Source organism: Sprattus sprattus (assembly GCF_963457725.1).
Source record: "Sprattus sprattus genome assembly, chromosome: 15".
Classification (NCBI taxonomy): Eukaryota; Metazoa; Chordata; class Actinopteri; order Clupeiformes; family Clupeidae; genus Sprattus; species Sprattus sprattus.
This window is the reverse complement of record NC_137913.1, coordinates 25,500,890-25,518,967: the sequence shown is the minus strand read 5'-3', so window position 1 is coordinate 25,518,967 and position 18,078 is coordinate 25,500,890. Positions and strand designations below refer to the sequence as shown.

The 18,078-nt window shown below is 42.6% G+C and overlaps 1 protein-coding gene across 1 annotated transcript in view; it reads right to left on the bottom strand.

Moving 5' to 3' along the window:
- edil3a (EGF-like repeats and discoidin I-like domains 3a) overlaps positions 1–18,078 on the bottom strand; it is a 121,360-nt gene that overhangs the window by 91,075 nt on the left and 12,207 nt on the right. The window contains exon 2 of the mRNA XM_080852362.1: positions 6,281–6,409. Coding sequence (XP_080708488.1) covers positions 6,281–6,409 — 129 coding nt within the window. The remainder of the gene's footprint in view (positions 1–6,280; positions 6,410–18,078) is intronic.

The following is an 18,078-nucleotide window of genomic DNA, read 5'->3' as shown; positions in this document are numbered from 1 at the left end:
TCGCTTGACTAATAAGTGTTGGAAAGACACAGCGTGAAAGAACATCACATTCCCCTTTCCACCAAGGTAACAGCTTAACGAGGAAGAGCTGTACTAATTAGAGCTCTCCTTATTAGGTATGCATATGTATGCATTTTAACATGAAATTAATACAGAATTTTCCCCGCACGTGATGATAAAGGGCAGAGGGAGTGTGAGCGCGATGAGACATGAAAATGTTAGGAAAGAGAGACAAGCTGCTTCCAGTGTTCTGAACACAGACTGGAAGATCAGGCCAAGTATTTCTGCAATGTAGACGAGGAGACAGGAATGTCTGCCAGTGTTCACGGCCACGTACAAAAAACCAACACACACAACAAGTTCTCATCTCTCCCGGCCAAGACACAACCTTTGCTCCTGCTCCTGCAAAGCACACAGAAACGCATGAAAATATCAATATTTAATTCGAACCACTGAATCCTGTAAAAGAAAATACAACCACGTTGTTTTCACACGTCTTTGGGGTTTTCTGGGAGAGTCACACGTAACAAAGCGAGTGAGAACAGGATATTTATACGCATCACATCTGAAAGCAATGACGATCCCAGATGCTGCATGTTGTGCTTTTCCCCATATGGCGGAGGCAATTGTCAATACTCAGAAATGGAGGGCACGCATTTCATGACTTTTCGCATGCTGTGCTTTTTGCTCCAGTGAGCAAGACAGCAGGGAAAGAGAGAGCGAGACAGGCTCATGTCCGAAAGGGCCTGTCCCACGATGAGTGTGCTCTAGGCCTGCCTCAGCTCTCTGTGAGGTCTGGCGTCCAGACAGAGCTCTGAGCCTAGTGCTATCTTCGTTCGAAGACAAGCTGCCGAACATGGGGGATTTGGCCAAGACAGTAAACATGAAAACAAGGCCGCGGTCCAGCCAGGAGACCAAAGACAGCCAGAACAGCCACAGCATTTATCTCTCTTTTCTCTGTCTCTCAGCCCTTCTTTCTCTGTCTTTCCCTCTCTCTCTCTCTCTCTCTCTCTCTCTCTCTCTCTCTTTCCCACAGCCAATCCCTATCTTTTTCCTCTCTCCACATTCTTACTCCTCTCTTTTTCCCCAGTTTTCTCTCATCTTGCTTCAACATTGGATCAAATTGCGTTTCTTGTCTGAATATGCTGTGCTATTCTGAAACACTCCATCACCCTGGGAGTTGTTAAACAAATAACTTTGTTTTCTAGGAAAGGGAGTGTCTTACAATTCATAAGTCTCTGACATGACTCAGCCCAAGCAGAAGTTGTGTCCCTTAGCGGTCTGTTAACCTAAGAAACAAAATCTTCAATTATTAGACCCACATGGTTACCTTTGCTTGGTCGACCCTGCACTTTGAAATTGCGTATTCACATGTAAGATGAACTGTGAATCTTTCTCAAAGTCTCAAGGGTGAAGCTTTACAGAGAGGGATTGGCCTCCTGACACATGTCAGGCTTTCAAATACAGATGCCTATAGATGCCTTCACAGAAAGCAATCTAAAAATGACTAAGATTGATTTGCACAGTCTTTTACTTTAATGTATTCAGAGAATTCAGTATTCAGTCCTACACTCTTCCAAGAATAACTCTGTAACATTGAGAGGAGACTGTAAATAAACCATAAAGTAGGTTTAGTTCAGAGGCTGGTTTTAATTGAAGCGCTAGTTTGACAAACTACACTACAGGTATACATAAAACTCAGTGAATAACGACGAAAGCCTATTTCAAAATCACCATGCCTATAACATCCTCCCTATAGCTTTTTTATCATCTCTGAGGATTCCAAGAATACATAATGTTGTTTGACACATGCAGTACAGACACAAACACACACAAATATGGCGCTACATATGCAATAAAAAAAATGTAGAGCAATATAATATTTATTACTGATATCTGGAACATCAGTGTGTGGGTGTGTTAATGTGTGTCTGTACTTCTTGGACTGTTTTCGACAGTATGTCTGGGTACTGTTTTTTTGAAAGCCACATTACCTCAGAAGTTACAACATTTTCTCAGTAACTGCCCATCATCCACAGCCAGGCTCCAACACAAACACATACCTTCACAAATTCTCACTACCCACCCCTCAAGTACTGTTTCCAGTAATGCGAACCGCCAGGCCAAAACAAATAACAAGGGTGAATACAATTTCCAACTATGGTCATCATCTGAACGGGGGAGTCCACTTATTTATTAAACTAAAGGCTACTAAACCAGCAGGCAAATCCAACCACACATAAGTCAAGCAGTCATATCAGGCAGTGACCAAACGGTTCACCAAACAATCGCTCGTCCTTTTGACCACAAACTTCCCTGTGGGGGCTATTTCCCTTCCAAATCAAAGGAGCCTTTTACTGCCTAAGCCACAGTACCAATGAGGATTGAAAAAGTGAGAGAGAGAGAGAGAGAGAGAGAGAGAGAGAGAGAGAGAGAGAGAGAGAGAGAGAGAGAGAGAGAGAGAGGGGAACGGTGATGATGACTTATTTCTGGAAGCAGGCCTCGGCTTTGTCATTCAGATAATCCTGGCCGGGCGACGATAAAACTAAGCCCATGGACAGATTGCCCTAATCTGAGAGTCAACCTGGAGGAAGTCATAACCAAATATATTATGGAATGGTGCAAGCCGCTCCTGCCTGATACGGGCAACTAAAGGTGTGAGGGGAAGATAGGGCCTGCCAGTGTATAGTTTGCCCAGGGAAGCCCAGTTTTTTTTTTGGATCCGCCTCAGTGTAATCTCATCTTGCATGGAGGCCCTCTGCAGGTGTATGATACAAACTCGGGACACAGATTGTCTTCGCCATTTACAAATAGGACCCCAGCCGGAGACAAAGTCGGGAAATGGACACATGAGAATTGCGATATGCAGACAGCCCTCATTTCCGAGCAAAAACACCAAATATGACAACCCAGGCCCGTGTCCTGCACACAGACGCAGATGGACTGAAACCAGGTCTACAGCCTAAAGCCATGCTTGGATTTCTTACGCATCCCAAGAAATCATGAACAAGGAGGTGCTGAACAGCCACTCTACAGCACTCAGAACTGCTGACAATTTGAGGACAAAAGCCCATCTTTCCTGTTCCTCCTTGTTCACTCGCCAAAGAATAAAAGAAGGTCAGAGGCAATCAGGGTAATGGGTCTAATCTCCATTTAGTGATGTGGCAGGAGGACTGGCGGGCCTGTCACCGTTAATGCCGTCCGCTAAAAGGCCACCCTCCAGGGTCGAGACAAATCTTGTTTGTGCGTCTTCCACACACACACTAGCTGTGCACCAAGGCACTTTGCCTTTTTTCTCTGGCATTAATGTAGACTGAAAGATTACTGTAGGCTGACTGGTGATAGGGATAATTATATTGTGTTCATGTAAGGAGTTATCATTGTCATCAATGGATCTACTAAAATATCCTTGATGAAGAAAGCTGGCAGTTTTACTTGGCAGGCATAAAACCAGGTCCACAATGTTGAAGCATGCATAAAGAGCTTTCATTATATTCAGGGCATGATAATTACTTAATGAAACTCATTATCTGATTATGTTATCATCTTAATTGCTGGCTGTGGCAAACAATCCCTAAAATGTGGTTGAACTGGCTTTCTACTATCTACATAGTAATTGACATCAGCAAGAAATAACTTGAAGTGAAGTGCATCATTTTCATTTCCTGGTTTAAATAGATTCACAGACACAGGCACAGACAAACAAGCACACAAACAAGCACACACACACACACACACACACACACACACACACACACACACACACAGAGAGAGAGAGAGAGAAACATACAGTACATACAGAAATAAACACACAAATAGGGACATAGACAGGGGTAAACAGATAAGTGAGCTTTGATCACAAGCCCCGATGAAACCGTGCCAATGTGGTGATATGGAACAAATTCATAGCTATTTTGCAGCCTTGTCAGCACTACATAAGTGGCTGAGGAGGCCGTCCACAAACCACAAGCTGCAATGTTGACATGTGGCTTTAAAGGGGTTTCTACTCTTCCCCTCACTCTCATCTGGCTTGCATTAGGACAGTCAAAAAAGAATTACGTCTTTTAAGCTGCTTACCACGAAATAATACTCTCTTCTTTGGAACAGCTGAGGAGAAAGACTGACTGATGTGTGTTTTCCCTGCCTCATGTAACATAACGAGAAAAGAAAGGTCTGTTATAGGAGTAGAAAGTAAAGTTACATTAAATTGTGTTCCAGCAATTAGGCAGATATGGGAAATTAAAAAGGCGACGAATGGAAAGTTAAGTGGCGCAGCATTTTTTGACTGAACACAAAGGACATGCTCTCTGGATTCTCCAGATCCATAGCTATCAGCATCTTTTGCTTCCAATCAATAGGTTTTGTGCAGCTGCTTTCATTAGCTGTGCCAAAAAAAAACAAGCCTAGTGGCGTGATAGCAGGAAGAGGCTCGATGGCACCTCCTCTGTGCCAACGATGGCACCTCCTCGTCCTCATCTCCCCGCTGCATCACACTTCAGATGATTTCAAAGACGAAACCTATCCTCGCAAGAGAGCAGCAAATGTGCTCCAGTTAAACAGTAGAAGGTCAATTCTATGGGCTTCATTTCATACCTTGTCTCAGCAGTTTACGCATTTGATGTTTTCTTTTAGATATTCTGGAATAATTTGAGATGGGGGAGCTTTTCATGATATGTGCAGGATCCTTAAGAATTTGTGTAAATTGGTGTTAGTTGAGATTCAACTGGTATGCATTCACAAAGGCACCAGTTTATTATATTATTGTAAGATCAATGGAATGCTGCAATGCCTTTCAGGCATCACCAGCCTATGATCAACTCTAACCATGATGTGACCCAATTCTGTATCTGTGCATGTTCTAATGATTTATGGAGAAGGTGAGTTTAAACGCTGCACTTGCGGTGGGAGTAAAGTGTGCGAAGCGTTCAATGGATTGTTTAAGCATAAGACTGACAAAGGCTGATAAAACACAATACAAAATAAAAACCACACAATCTCAATTCCCTTTTATTAACCCCAAGAGGCTGATGTGCTGGGGTCTGTCTTCAAGACTATAGAGAAATGTGAGACACTTAAAATTCCACTCAATAAAGAGACCAAGGGCAAAAACAAATCTGTGATTTCAATCAGTTATGTGTTCTCTCTCTCTCTCTCTCTCTCTCTCTCTCTCTCTCTCTCTCTCTCTCTCTCTCTCTCTCTTTCTCTCGAAGAATGAACTTGGACATCAGATACTATGCTGGACTTGCATGTTAAAGCAATATTTATACCAGCATTAAAGTTCCATCCCATGGAAATTCATCACTAACAGCAGTTTAGAGACATATCTCTTTCTATCCTCCTCCCAATGTCCTCCTCTCACTTCCCAATGGGCCACAAATGCGTCTGGTTGTCTCACATGTGCGAGCCCTGGCGCAGTATGCACTGCTACACGATGATAGCGACGGACAAGTTAAGCCAGTGAAGAGTCAACGGGGCTAAGAGCGAGTGAGGCCGAGGTGACGTGTTCTCCTGCTATCTCACAGACCCCCTCATTTAAAGCCCAGTGCTCGGCACTCAAAGCAAATACCAGGGCTCTCGTGATGACTGTTGTCTGTGAGAGAAAAAAACAGCGCACAGCGTGAAATGATTAGTCGAAGAGAGAGAAAAAAATGATTTACTATAATGTGTCTTTAAGCACTGCATCTGCTAAGTATCTCAATGGGGGAAGGAGAAAAAGGGGGGAAAGCTTTAAAAATGCATGTAAATAGCATTTAGGGGCAGTTCTTTCCATACGCTTTTAAATGTCACAGTAGCAGCATATTGTGAACATGTGGTCAGGTCAGAAACCAGTCTTGCTGGTTTTATTATTTAATGAGTTTCAAGAGGAATATGTGTAGGTAAATAAAACATATGCCAGGATTCAGGTGGGAATTACTGTGTTAAACAGAAGATGGAAGGGGGATGGTAGAAGAAAAAGAAGAAGAGGGAAAAATGGAGAGCGGAATGGAAATTCTGGAGAAAGTGTTTTCGAGGCCTCTGAAGGTAATTCAGAACGGGGAACTGGGATTAAGGCTTGCATGCAATGCAAATAACTACCTGATTCATGCCGCACACTAAGCTATCACTTAATTACACAAATAATCAAGTAAAAACACAAACAAACAAACAAAGATACAAAACAAACACACAAACAAGCACATCTGGACAGGTGGCCCTGCATATTGGACTGACACCGGGGGCTACAACACTAACAACACTGACAACACCAAACATATCTGTTGTTGATCTTTGGGTCACTTACCAACCTCCATTTTACTAGCGCACTTGGGCCCAGTGAAGCCGGTGTGACACTCACATGTGTAGGCCTCGTTGCTCAGTGCTGTGAGGCAGGTGCCCCCATTCTCACATGGGTTGGGCTCACACGACTCATCTGCAACAACAATAACAACAGAGGGAATATCAGATAATAGCTAGTCAATAAAAAAAGATCTTCATTTGGATCCCTATACTCATTTTGTGGAGTTTTGGGTTTAAGGTTATTTATCAAAAAGAGTCAACATTTTTTGTAACTCTGGGTAATTGGAAAGAGTAATGTCAGAAACCTTCTAACCTACTAACTGTATGTCATTCGAGAATAGTATTTCAGTACAAACATGGTCAATAATATACTTTTTTCGCCATTTGCTTTATACTAGAGTTGTCAGGCTAAACATGCCTGTGCGTGAGAGTGTCACTAGTGATAAAAAAAGGCTGCAGAGGTATGAAGGTGGTGGCAGAAGGTAATCCTGCGATCCAGGGGAGATGAGGAAGCCCCGTCGCTGGCTTGGGGGGGCTCAGATCTCTATGGAGGGGGGGCCAGGGGGGAGCAAAGAGGCTTTATCTTTATGGGGCCAGATTTGCTCCAGCAGGCACTGAGGCCTTACACAACCACAAAGCTCACAGAGGAGCGATGCAGAGTTCCTGACCCTTCTGTGCACAGAGCGGGAAAAAAAAAAACAGCCTCCCTTAAGCACCTTAATGTGTGTGCTATCAGTACAGCGAATGTGCTTGGGTTTAACCAGTCCTTACAAGAAGCATGCCTGCAACCTATCTGTATCTGTTCTGCCCTGATGGTAACATTAACATTAAAGTAAGTAATAAACAGTAAAAAATCTCAGCAACCTTACAGTTGGTTGGTGATAATGTAACGGGATGACACTGGGGCATGAAGCTCTGGAGAAAACAGCAGGTTTATGAGGAAGATGTTAGTAGAATAAAAACCGCACTCTCAAGCTTTTCTCTTTAGAAATAAGACCAGTTTATTTTCGTACAGACGCGTTTCGGCCTTACGCCATCGTCAGTGTGTGAATGAGGAAGATGCACTTGTGAGCTGTGTCGATGGCTAACGCACGATGAAAAGAACCCTATATAAACCTTTCAAGCATGCAGAGTGTCTTGACTGTGTTTTGTTCTTATCGTAAGTGGAGGCATGGAATTGTCTTCCTTCCTCTTGAGAGGAAGGGTGGGAATAGCTACTGGGGAGACGGAGGGGGCTGGGGGGGGGAGGTGAATGGGAGGTGGAGGAGGGGAAGAGGGGCGGTATAAGCATCGTTCTCCTGCTAATTGGATATAATGGCTGCAGGGAATACACTCCTGGAAGCCCCGAGCAAAATGGCGAGAAATAACAAAAATACACGGAGACATTCTGTGCTGGAGGCAAACATGAAAGACAGACACAGACGGCTTAACGAGCCACAACACCATGATGAAGAGCTCAGAGGAAGGCGCCAAACCACAGATAGATAGGAAGAGATAAAAAGAGAGTGAGAGAGAAATGGAGTAAGAAAGAAAGAAAGAAAGAGAAAAAGAGGGAAGAGAAAGAGGGAAAGCCCAAGAGAGAGAGACAGAGAGGGGGTAGCAACACAACATGAGAGCTGCAGTGAAAGGAAGTAATGTCAGGGAGCAGTCTAGGCGTTTAGCACTGAAAGGTTTGCGCAGAGGAGAGTAGAGCCTGAGGACAGGAGATGGCAATTGGGCCTTTAAAGGCTTAAAAGTCGACTGTAACTGCAGAGGAAGCCCATTGGGAGCTGTCCTTTTCCTGATCCAACCCCTCCCCAATTCAGGAGTATATATCTGTATGTCTGCAGTACGTCTGGTAACAGGTGGGGAGCGGAGGGCAGTCCCAGACAGTCATGACCTTATTCAAACAGCCACTACATGGAGCGTGTGAAGATTCAACAGAAACAACGCTCTCCCAAGGACTGACAGACTAATCAAACGTAAAGTAAATGTTGACCATACGCTAGCTTCTACATGTGCTTTGAGAAGGGGGCCAACTCCAATGAATCAAAGACTTCTAGTCATGACAACAGCAGTGCTGGACAAGCCTAGCTAATGCATTAGTTTATATATTTGGTCAATCTATTGTAGCAAGTCTACAAGTCATCTATCACAGACATCACTGCAACCTCAGCCATATACACAGACTCTGCACAACAATTCCCTCCTTCCAAGAGGGGATTGCATTCTCTCAAAGGGACCCTTTTTATCCTATCATACGAAGAGTTCTGGTTTGAGATAAAGCACTCAAAGATCCCACTGTTACATACAAGCTTAAGCCTGTACATGAGCCTCAAATAGTACAAAGGGTAAATAATACAATGGGTAAACACGACCACGATCTGAAATGAGAATATAAAGAGGGTGATAATTAATGATTATACTCTTCATCTTATTAGAGTTACTGCAGAGGAATGCTAATTGTGTCTTTGTGCTCACTTATCCACGCACTGTATGAATAATAGATGCATTTGTTTACAATGCAAATGGTTCAAATGAGAATATGATGCAAACATGTTAATATTGATGTAAATGTATTATTTACAGCAAAACCAGTACACAAACACTGGAACATTTTATTTATTTGGTGTGTTGCCACAGGAGGACCCTTACGGATTCTGCCTAATGAAAAACTGTCCTTACAAAGCTGTGAGCGTTCTGGATACGCCTGAGCTGAGTGCTTGACAAGTTCCCTTTTGCCGATAGGGGTTATTCGTGCAGGGAAGGTTCAGTGTATAATAATTTACATCAAAAGTGAAAAAATCATCAGATATTATACAATCCTTTTTGACATTTGACATCTGTTGGGATCTCATTTATGTCAAGTGATTCTGTGACATTTATTCCTATAAACATATTTACAGACGTAAGGTAATTTAACAACCTAATTCCCCTTACATGTCTGGGAGAGCAACATGACATGATCAGTTAGAAACAAACAACATGGCCTCTTCCTTTGCAATGGCTTTGACTACAAAAAGGGGCTCGAATCTGGGTACAGCCAAATCAGATGGACTATGGAAACTTCATTAGGTAAGCCTGGTAGGATGATATAGGTGAAGGAGACTCCACCGAAAGGTGTATGAGAATCCACGAAGGAATTCAAAGGCACCTGAGTGCTGAGTAGTGTTGCACAGTGCTAAACTGTCACTAGTGACAGTTAGTTGAAATGGAGGAAGGGTCAGTAGACATAAGAACGTGCAGTGAGTCCTGACAGACTTCTGGGAGATGCTAGATACCACGTGGATGGTGGGATAGGCAGCCAAGAGAGTGATAGTGTAGCGGACAGAAGTTCAAGAGTTCAGGAATGAAGAGTTAGTAGAGATGTAAAAGGAATGTTAAATGGATTGAAGGGAAAATCTGAGGTCATTTTTGAATAAAGCTATCAGAAAGTCAAGCATGACATGTTGACTTAGTAGTGTAACACTGGATGGGAAAATAATTTGGAGCTGCCGGTAACTAATGGTAAAGCCAGGCTCTAAAATCCTTGGCTTATCCATTGAAAGCAAGCCTGCTAAACAGTACCGCTACTAATGTTAAAAGTAAACAGTGCAATTACACTCAACTGTTGATGAGGCACACTTGATTTGAGAGGTGGAGACAATTACTATTTACTGGTGCATGTGTTCTTAAACATTGTGGGCACAGAGGGTTTCAGGTCTGGAAAATAAAATGTCAGCTGAGCAAATGTAACCAAGGAGGAGCAGTTTATGAAGACTTACACAGGGTAGTTTGTACTCATAGTATTGGGTTTTATTTTTCCAGATTTTTCATACTTTTTTTCGTAGCACAGGGAACTTAATATCCTGTCTTTTATTAAATCCATGCACATGCAATGCCTCTCCGATGTAGGCATATGGTTTTGATCCAAACAAAAATATTGGTGAACTTTATCAGCATTTTATCAGTAGGCATATGTGTGCATTTGAGGAATGGAACATAATAGCCTATGGCCTTATCTTTCACGATCTGACTAACAAAACCATTTACCATGAGCGTGAAATGTATTTTTAGTAATTTACAACCACACTCACACAAACACACAGCTGCACACTGTATTTAATTAATGATGCTTAAGAAGTATGCCACTGCTTACTGTGGCTGTTCAATAAAACATGAACACAGTTTTGTTTTCCTCAACCACTCAATACACTAATAAAGACAAATTATCTGTCTCACAACATACTTTTCTCATGGAAATCAGAATTTGTGTTCTTACACAACTGTGCTATTTGAACCTTTTCAACCAGAGCACCCAGAAACCAAATGTGTTAAGACATAAGAGATTATTAGCCTCTCCTTGGGCATAAAAGTGCTCCGCGTCTTTTCCTATTTACTTTGAAGAGAAGTTGTTCAGTTTTTCCACCCGCGTGTCCCACTTCATGTCGTACATAAAACATGAACTCCACATCTGCTGGGAATCCATGTCTTTATGAAGGGAGTGTGTGGGGTGGGGTGTGCAGGGGTGGGAGGTGGCTTGGAGCTTGGGTATCCATCTCTTTTATCAACAGTTCTTCTAAAGATCTGAAATCGGGATGAATTATTAAGAGAACACGCCAACATCTCAAAAACATCACTCATTAATGGGCGGGCGTGTTTTCCTGCCGCTACTTGTGTGTCACTTTGTAAATGAGTGATCGAGGCGGGCAGTGCACACTAGGGTCGGTCCGAGTAATTTACGCAAGTCTGGCTCTGAGTCAGCGCAGTCTCACCTTAGAGAGAGAACCAGACAAAAACTGAGCATTGATGTCCTCGTAAATTACGCGAGTAACACAGGTGGAACCATATAAAAGCTGACAGACCCCACGTTTTGTTCTGGGTTAAAAAAGATGTCCGGGTCAGAAGATAGAAATCTGACTTGGAAGAGATATGGGTGGGACGCTGAGAGGATAAATTATTCATTGCTCATCTTACCATACATAACTTAAACATTCACAGTCAGATATTCTCAGCTGGTCTGTGTGTGTGTATACTTCTTCACGGTTTCATAAGGAGTATACACTCACCGGCCACTTCATTAGGTACACTGGTTCAACTGCTCGTTAAAGTAAATATCTAACCAGCCAATCACTTGGCAGAAACTCAATGCATTTAGGCATGTAAACATGGTCAAGTCAAGAGGATCTTAAATCAAACCAAACCCAACACGTCGAACCTTAAAGCAGATGGGCTACAGAAGCAGAAGACAACACCGGGTGCCCCTCCTGTCAGCTATGAACAGGAAACTGAGGCCACAATTGGCGCAAACAACATGAGCACATGGATCCATCCTGCCTTGTATCAATGGGTCAGGCTGGTGGTTTTGGTGTAAGGGTCTGGGGGATATTTTCCTGGTACACTTTAGGCCCTTTAGTACCAATTGAGCATCTCTTAATCGCCACAGCCTACCTGAGTATTGTTGCTGACCATATCTATACCTTTATGACAACATTGTACCCATCTCCTCCTCATGTCACAAAGCTCAAATCATCTCTTGAACATGACAATGAGTTCGCTGTACTCCTGTGGCCTCCACAATCACCAGATCTCAATCCAATAGAACATCTTTGGGATGTGGTGGAATGGGAGATTCTCATCATGGATGTGCAGCCGACAAATCTGCAGCAACTGCGTGATGCTCTTGTGACAATACGGGAAATATCAGAGGAATGTTTGATTTGTTCAATCTATGCCACAAATAATTAAAGCAGTTCTGAAGGCAAAAGGAGGTCCAACTTGGTACTAGCAAGGTGTACCTAATGAAGTGGCCGGTAAGTGTATATGCCTAATCCTGTGAATTCTCAATCTAACGTCAAATACCCTCTGTCTCTCTCTCTATCACACACACACTCACCCAACAAACACACACACACACATGCACACGCACGCACGCACGCACACACACACACACACACACACACACACACACACACACACACACACACACACACACACACACACACACACACACACACACACACACACACACACACACACACACACACACACATACACACTATCCCCTCTTTGTTAAATTCGGAGAATCTTGTTAGACCAAGATCCATCTTGGCCTTCAACTTCCCTTCCGATTGAATGTGGATGTATCACAATGATTTCTCTCAGTTAATTTTATCGACTGGCCAACAGATAGGACCAGTGAATGGTGTGTCCTCTTAGTAGTACAGCTACAGTTCAGGACACCTACTTACTGTAAGCCTTTTATAAACACTGACATGACAACGTATTCATGCAGGTTGATTTAATCTGGTGTCAATTATAATTTGGTCTACTTTTCCATTTTTATTTCAAGATAGCATGATAAAAATAACAACTAACATATCAGAAGTGTAGGTTCTCACATGTCAGCCCTTATATAAGTTTTTTTTTTACAGCTGCCCTAAAGCAATATAAACAGTGCCAATTGGAATGTGTTGTTAACTTCATTAAACACTCATTGGTCTTAGGAAAACTCTTTTATGACAAATATGTTATTTATAAGAAATTACATTAAAAAAATATGTTAAAATACCAAATACCTTAAAGTACCAAAACTAACACACACACAGACACACGCAAAGAGAGAAAGAAGGATGAAGAGAGAGAGGATGATTATACTTTTGATAGTATGCAGAGATGATGGGGGTGGAGACGCAGGCATTCATTAGAAAGTGATAAGACTTAATGAGAGCTGGAGTGTGCGATCAGACCGAGTCCTCAAGGCCTTTGCTGTAGCCTGAGAATGCTCACTGCAAGTACACTGAAACGCAAAGCCTGCTCGTCGTCACACATCGATAGCAATATGCACCATTAATGTATGAAAGCACAGCAGACTCTTACAAGAACGCAAACCATACACAAGCAAAAACGGGCAAAGTGTGCAGGCCAAAACATTTCACTAAACGCCAAACATGAGTATGTTACAAATATATTGATCGATAAAGGGAAAATAAACACACAAACACATGCACACACAAACACACACACACCCACTCTACACACACACACACACACACACACACACACACACACACACACACACACACACACACACACACACACACACACACACACACACACACAAACAAAGAGAACATAACAGTCAGCTAAGGAATGTCTGATGCAAGTGGTAAGTGTGAAAGTTCATAGATTCTAACATATTTTCATAACATCTGAAGGAACAGGAAAATAATCCTGGGTGAGATACAATGACAATAAAAAAGAATTCAGGAAAATAGTGGGACATATGTTTCCTCTCTGCCTCTATCTCATATCACACCATTCTCTTTCTCTCTATCTCTCTCTCTCTCTCTCTCTCTCTCTCTCTCTCTCTTTCTCTCACACACACATACAATGCGACGGTCTGACTATACTCTCTAATGTAACGATTTGGGGTGTCATTAATTCACAATTTATCCCCACTGAACATTTACTGCAACCTCATAAATAACAAGTGAAATAACTGTAAGAGTGAAAGAAGATGGGTTCATTCTTTGAATAAATGTAGCACACATAGAAAACAGAAGATCATTTCAAATACCTAATTTTTAAGTTTACCCCATTCAAGAAAAAAAGTGCCCATGCAGACTATGGGCCCTATCTTGCCGATCAGAAACGCAAGTAGGACGGCGCCAAACGCAATAGCTGTGTGGGCGGCTCTATGGCGCAGTTGCTATTTTAACGGCGGAAAAAACACACTTTCGTCCAGCGCAAGTGTCAAAGGGGTTGGTCTAAAGGAGGTTACTCAGCCATAGGTGTGGTTTGGGCGTAATATGCAATAAACCAATCCGAGCGTCATCTCACATTCCCTTTAAGAGCGAGGAGCGCATAGTCCATGGCGGCTTGTTATTTTGATGGCGGAATGACCTGGTGGAAGACCGGAAAAGTTCACATCCGAGGAGACCGACGTGAGATTTACACCAATTTTTTGGCAAGCCATATATAATTACAAGTAAAATAAAGTATTTACCACATGAGGAAATCATTGTGATATCCATATCCAATATATTTTAAAAATAGGCATACATCCAACGTACACATTGACCCAAATGATTCAGGTTAATTGAAGCTGCGTGACATTTGATGTATTGTATGGCTTTGTAAAAAGCCAGGAGATAGATATATATGGGGATGCGAGAAACCCTCCAAAAGTTAGCAAAGTCAAGCAAGCATGGGAAGATATTGCCGTGATTGTTTCTGCTACGGGGCACCCGAAAACGGTGCCGAAAACGCTATAATGACGTCCGGAGACGTGGGACATCCAAGCTGGAAGGTAACACACGTTCTCGTGGCCTCACGGGAGGTGCCTCGACCCAGGATCTGACGGCAGCAGAGGACATCGCCACGTCTACCCTCACGCCTGAGAGCGTGCAGGGATTTGGGGGCATGGAAATCGGCACCCAAGCCAGTGCACCAGCTGACCAAACCCAAGGTACATAAATAAAGTCCACATACACAGAGATGAGTTAACAAGATTTATATTAATACTGGCATTAAATAAATGCAACAAAGCCATACAATAAATCAAATGTCACGCAGCTTCAATTAACCTGAATCATTTGGGTTAATGTGTACGCTAGATGTATGCCTAGTTTTAAAATGTCTTGGATACGGATATCACAATGATTTCCTCATGTGGTAAATACTTTATTTTCCTTGTAATTATATATGGCTTGCCAAAAAAATGGTGTAAATCTCTCGTGAAGACGACAAAAGTAAAGTGTAGCCTATAGGTCCTATACTGTGCGGGCAAGCACATGCGCCCTTAAAATAGCGTTCTGAATACGCGTTACAGACTTTGGGCATTGCGCCTGACATTAGACCAGCTTTTTTTTGGTCAATGGCGCACGGCGCAAGGCGTTGTTTTGAAACTGCAAAGTACCACTTGCGCCAGAGAAACGCCTTCTCTGTTCCGCCCCCGCCCATGTCGACGCAAGTTCATTTCGAAGCGGACCTCTGGAGGGAAAATTGCGCTGTGCGCCGGGTGCAAGATAGGAATGATACATGCGTCGGTGACAATGTCAATTGCGCTGGGTGCAAGATAGGGCCCTATGTGCTTTTTTCCTGTGGCCCAGCTGTCATAGGGTAAGAGTTCCTTCAGTTCTGTGGTTCATGCGTCATTAAGCCTGTGGCTCTCTCCTCCATTCAACTGAGAGCATGCATATAATTCCATTCATAAATAATAAAACTATGTATTTTCATCCCATCAGCCATACAGATAAAGGTAAAGATCCCAATATGAAACAAACATTTACCATTGTTATCCAAAACAACGTTAACAAAACAAAAAACCTGTATTCCATTTACATCACACTATAATTATTCTTTTCCTTTCAATAATCAGAACGCATTGTTTCTGTTGAATAATTAGTTATAATAATAGTTCATTCAGACTTAGTCATTAACTCCCAGCATACATCCCAATAACTGTGAAAAGGGAATAACCAGTGGCCTACGTCTCAGTTCAATCAATCAAGAGTTTTTGTTTGTGAGCATTGTGAGTGGCTGAGAGTCATTAACCTTCAGAAGAGGATTGATTAAATTACAGGGGTTAAAAACTGCCTGCATTCAACTCTGTCTACTTCTGTCGTACCACCTTTCTCTCTCACACACAGCAGAAATGCTTTTCTATTAGAGCTAGTTAGGTGGCTGGAACAATTGCCAGTGCAGTGCCATTGGGGAAATAGTTTGGGCGTGTACTTATTTAGCAGGCGCATCACACTCTCTACGAGTGGGGCTTGATGTCTGAATCTGAAAATCCATAGAACTCTTCATAATTACTATCCTCTTAAAATATCTCGAGAACCTTTTGTCGATGTATTTCCTTTACATCTTACAGTATGGGGTAACAGGGTTTGAGGTGAGATACAAGGGCAGTACGCAAATCCACTTCCCTCCACTACGATCTGGTAGTTAAGGGGACACATTCACATAACAACCCTGAAGGGGTAATGCCACCTTGGGGCCAATTTGGAAATCGAAAAAGGGTGTCACTCTGTCATTGACCTGAAACTCAACTTCTGTGTGTTTTGTAAAAGTTTATTTTTTGCCTTGAGTGGGCTCTGTTCAGATTAGATTTGACCAGCTCTCTTATTTCACAGAGATTTCTGACCTTACCATGAACCGGGGCTGAAATGTATGGCAACAACAACCTATCAAGGGGACTGTGGAGTGGCCTGCTGAGAACTCCGCTGGTGAAACCCTAGTGGACTCATGCACTGCAGAACTGATTGCAAAACGAAACTCATGTAGGTGCTGATTCCAGGGCTCATGCTGCGATCCCACATATGACGCCAACATAGTTTTGAGGGTGCGGTTTACCCTCTCTGGTTTGTGGATGGTAAACTTCCTCACCGAATTACAGCCTTCACCAAAATCTCAACAAAAAGGTCTGAGACAAACTGAGTGCCTTGGTCAGACTGGAGGTAGTCAGGGCCTCCCCAAAGAGTGATTTTCTCTTTCACCAGGACGCGAAAATTGGTCTCAGCTGTGGCCCTACACCTTCCAGCCACCGAGAGAGGTAATAAACATGAGCGGGTATCCAAAGCTTCTTGACACTCTACAGTTCACTTGAACTTGGCTCCCTTTCTTCAGAGGCCTTGGAGAGGTTCAGCCATCCTTGAGAAATTTGGCACAAACTGGTGGTATCTTCCTGCCACTCCTAAAAATCTATGGATGGCCGTCTGTCTGATTGATACAGGAAATTCATGTATGGCCTGGGTCTTTTCTGGGTCCACCTCGACAATCTGTGGAAACTGGAAAGAACGTCAGTTTTTTTGGAAGACATTGTACAGGTTTGTGCCAGTCAAGCTAACCCTGGCTGGAGCTAGCTACGTCAATGCAATGAATCTGACCTATAATGTGTGCTCTAGGTCCTCTACACAGCATGATTGAGACCACTAGACACTAGTGTACTTGAGAACCTGGCAAATAAACAGAGCCTTGATATTGGCACTGGTCGAAGTGAAAATGGAGACATGGATGGTTTGGTTTAATAATTCTCTGTTTAAAAGATGTTTTTAACCTGTAATTAGAATGTAAATAACAACAGATACATATTACTGAAATAACAGGTGAAACAACTAATCAGTGGGTATGAGGTTCAAATTCTCTCTCTCTCTCCCTTTTTTCTCTCTCTTTCTATAATTTTCTCTCTGTCTGTGTGTCTTTCTTCAGAATGCCTTTAGTTGTTGCGCTGTGAAGGAAGGCCCTTATGACATTCAGTTTGTGCTGCTGCTGTCTACAGGCAGTTATTGTTGTATCCTACCGTGCAGGATCTATGGGTGTGCAATGGTTATATTGGTTTGGTTAGGTTGCTGGCTTTGAGTACTTGCATCTCACAGTGAGAGGATTGGCCAATGTGGGAAGTCCCCAAACAATAGCACAAGGAATTTAACATATTTTCCTGTGTATAACCAAAATTCCAACACAGAACAGATTAGGATACCACAGTAAATAACTTCAAGCTAAGGCAATCATTCCAGCAGTGTCTGTTCATCCAGCTATGTAAAGGAACAGAGAAGGTAAAAAACATCCATTGAAGGTGAAATCACCCAAAGAATCCTGCAGTCACGGATGAGTAAACCTCAGGCGTAAGTGGGTACAGATGGACCACTTCCTTCATCTTCACTCTCTGTTCTAACAGTGTATCCTCTGTCAAATCCTCTGTATACTTATGTAGATGTATTTAGGGGATGCAACCACATAGACATTTCACATAACTCCAGTATAAGACCTAAAGCAATCTTGTTATCACATGGTACTATAGGTGGGCATTGCTTGGCTGACTGCTGCTTGGCAATATTT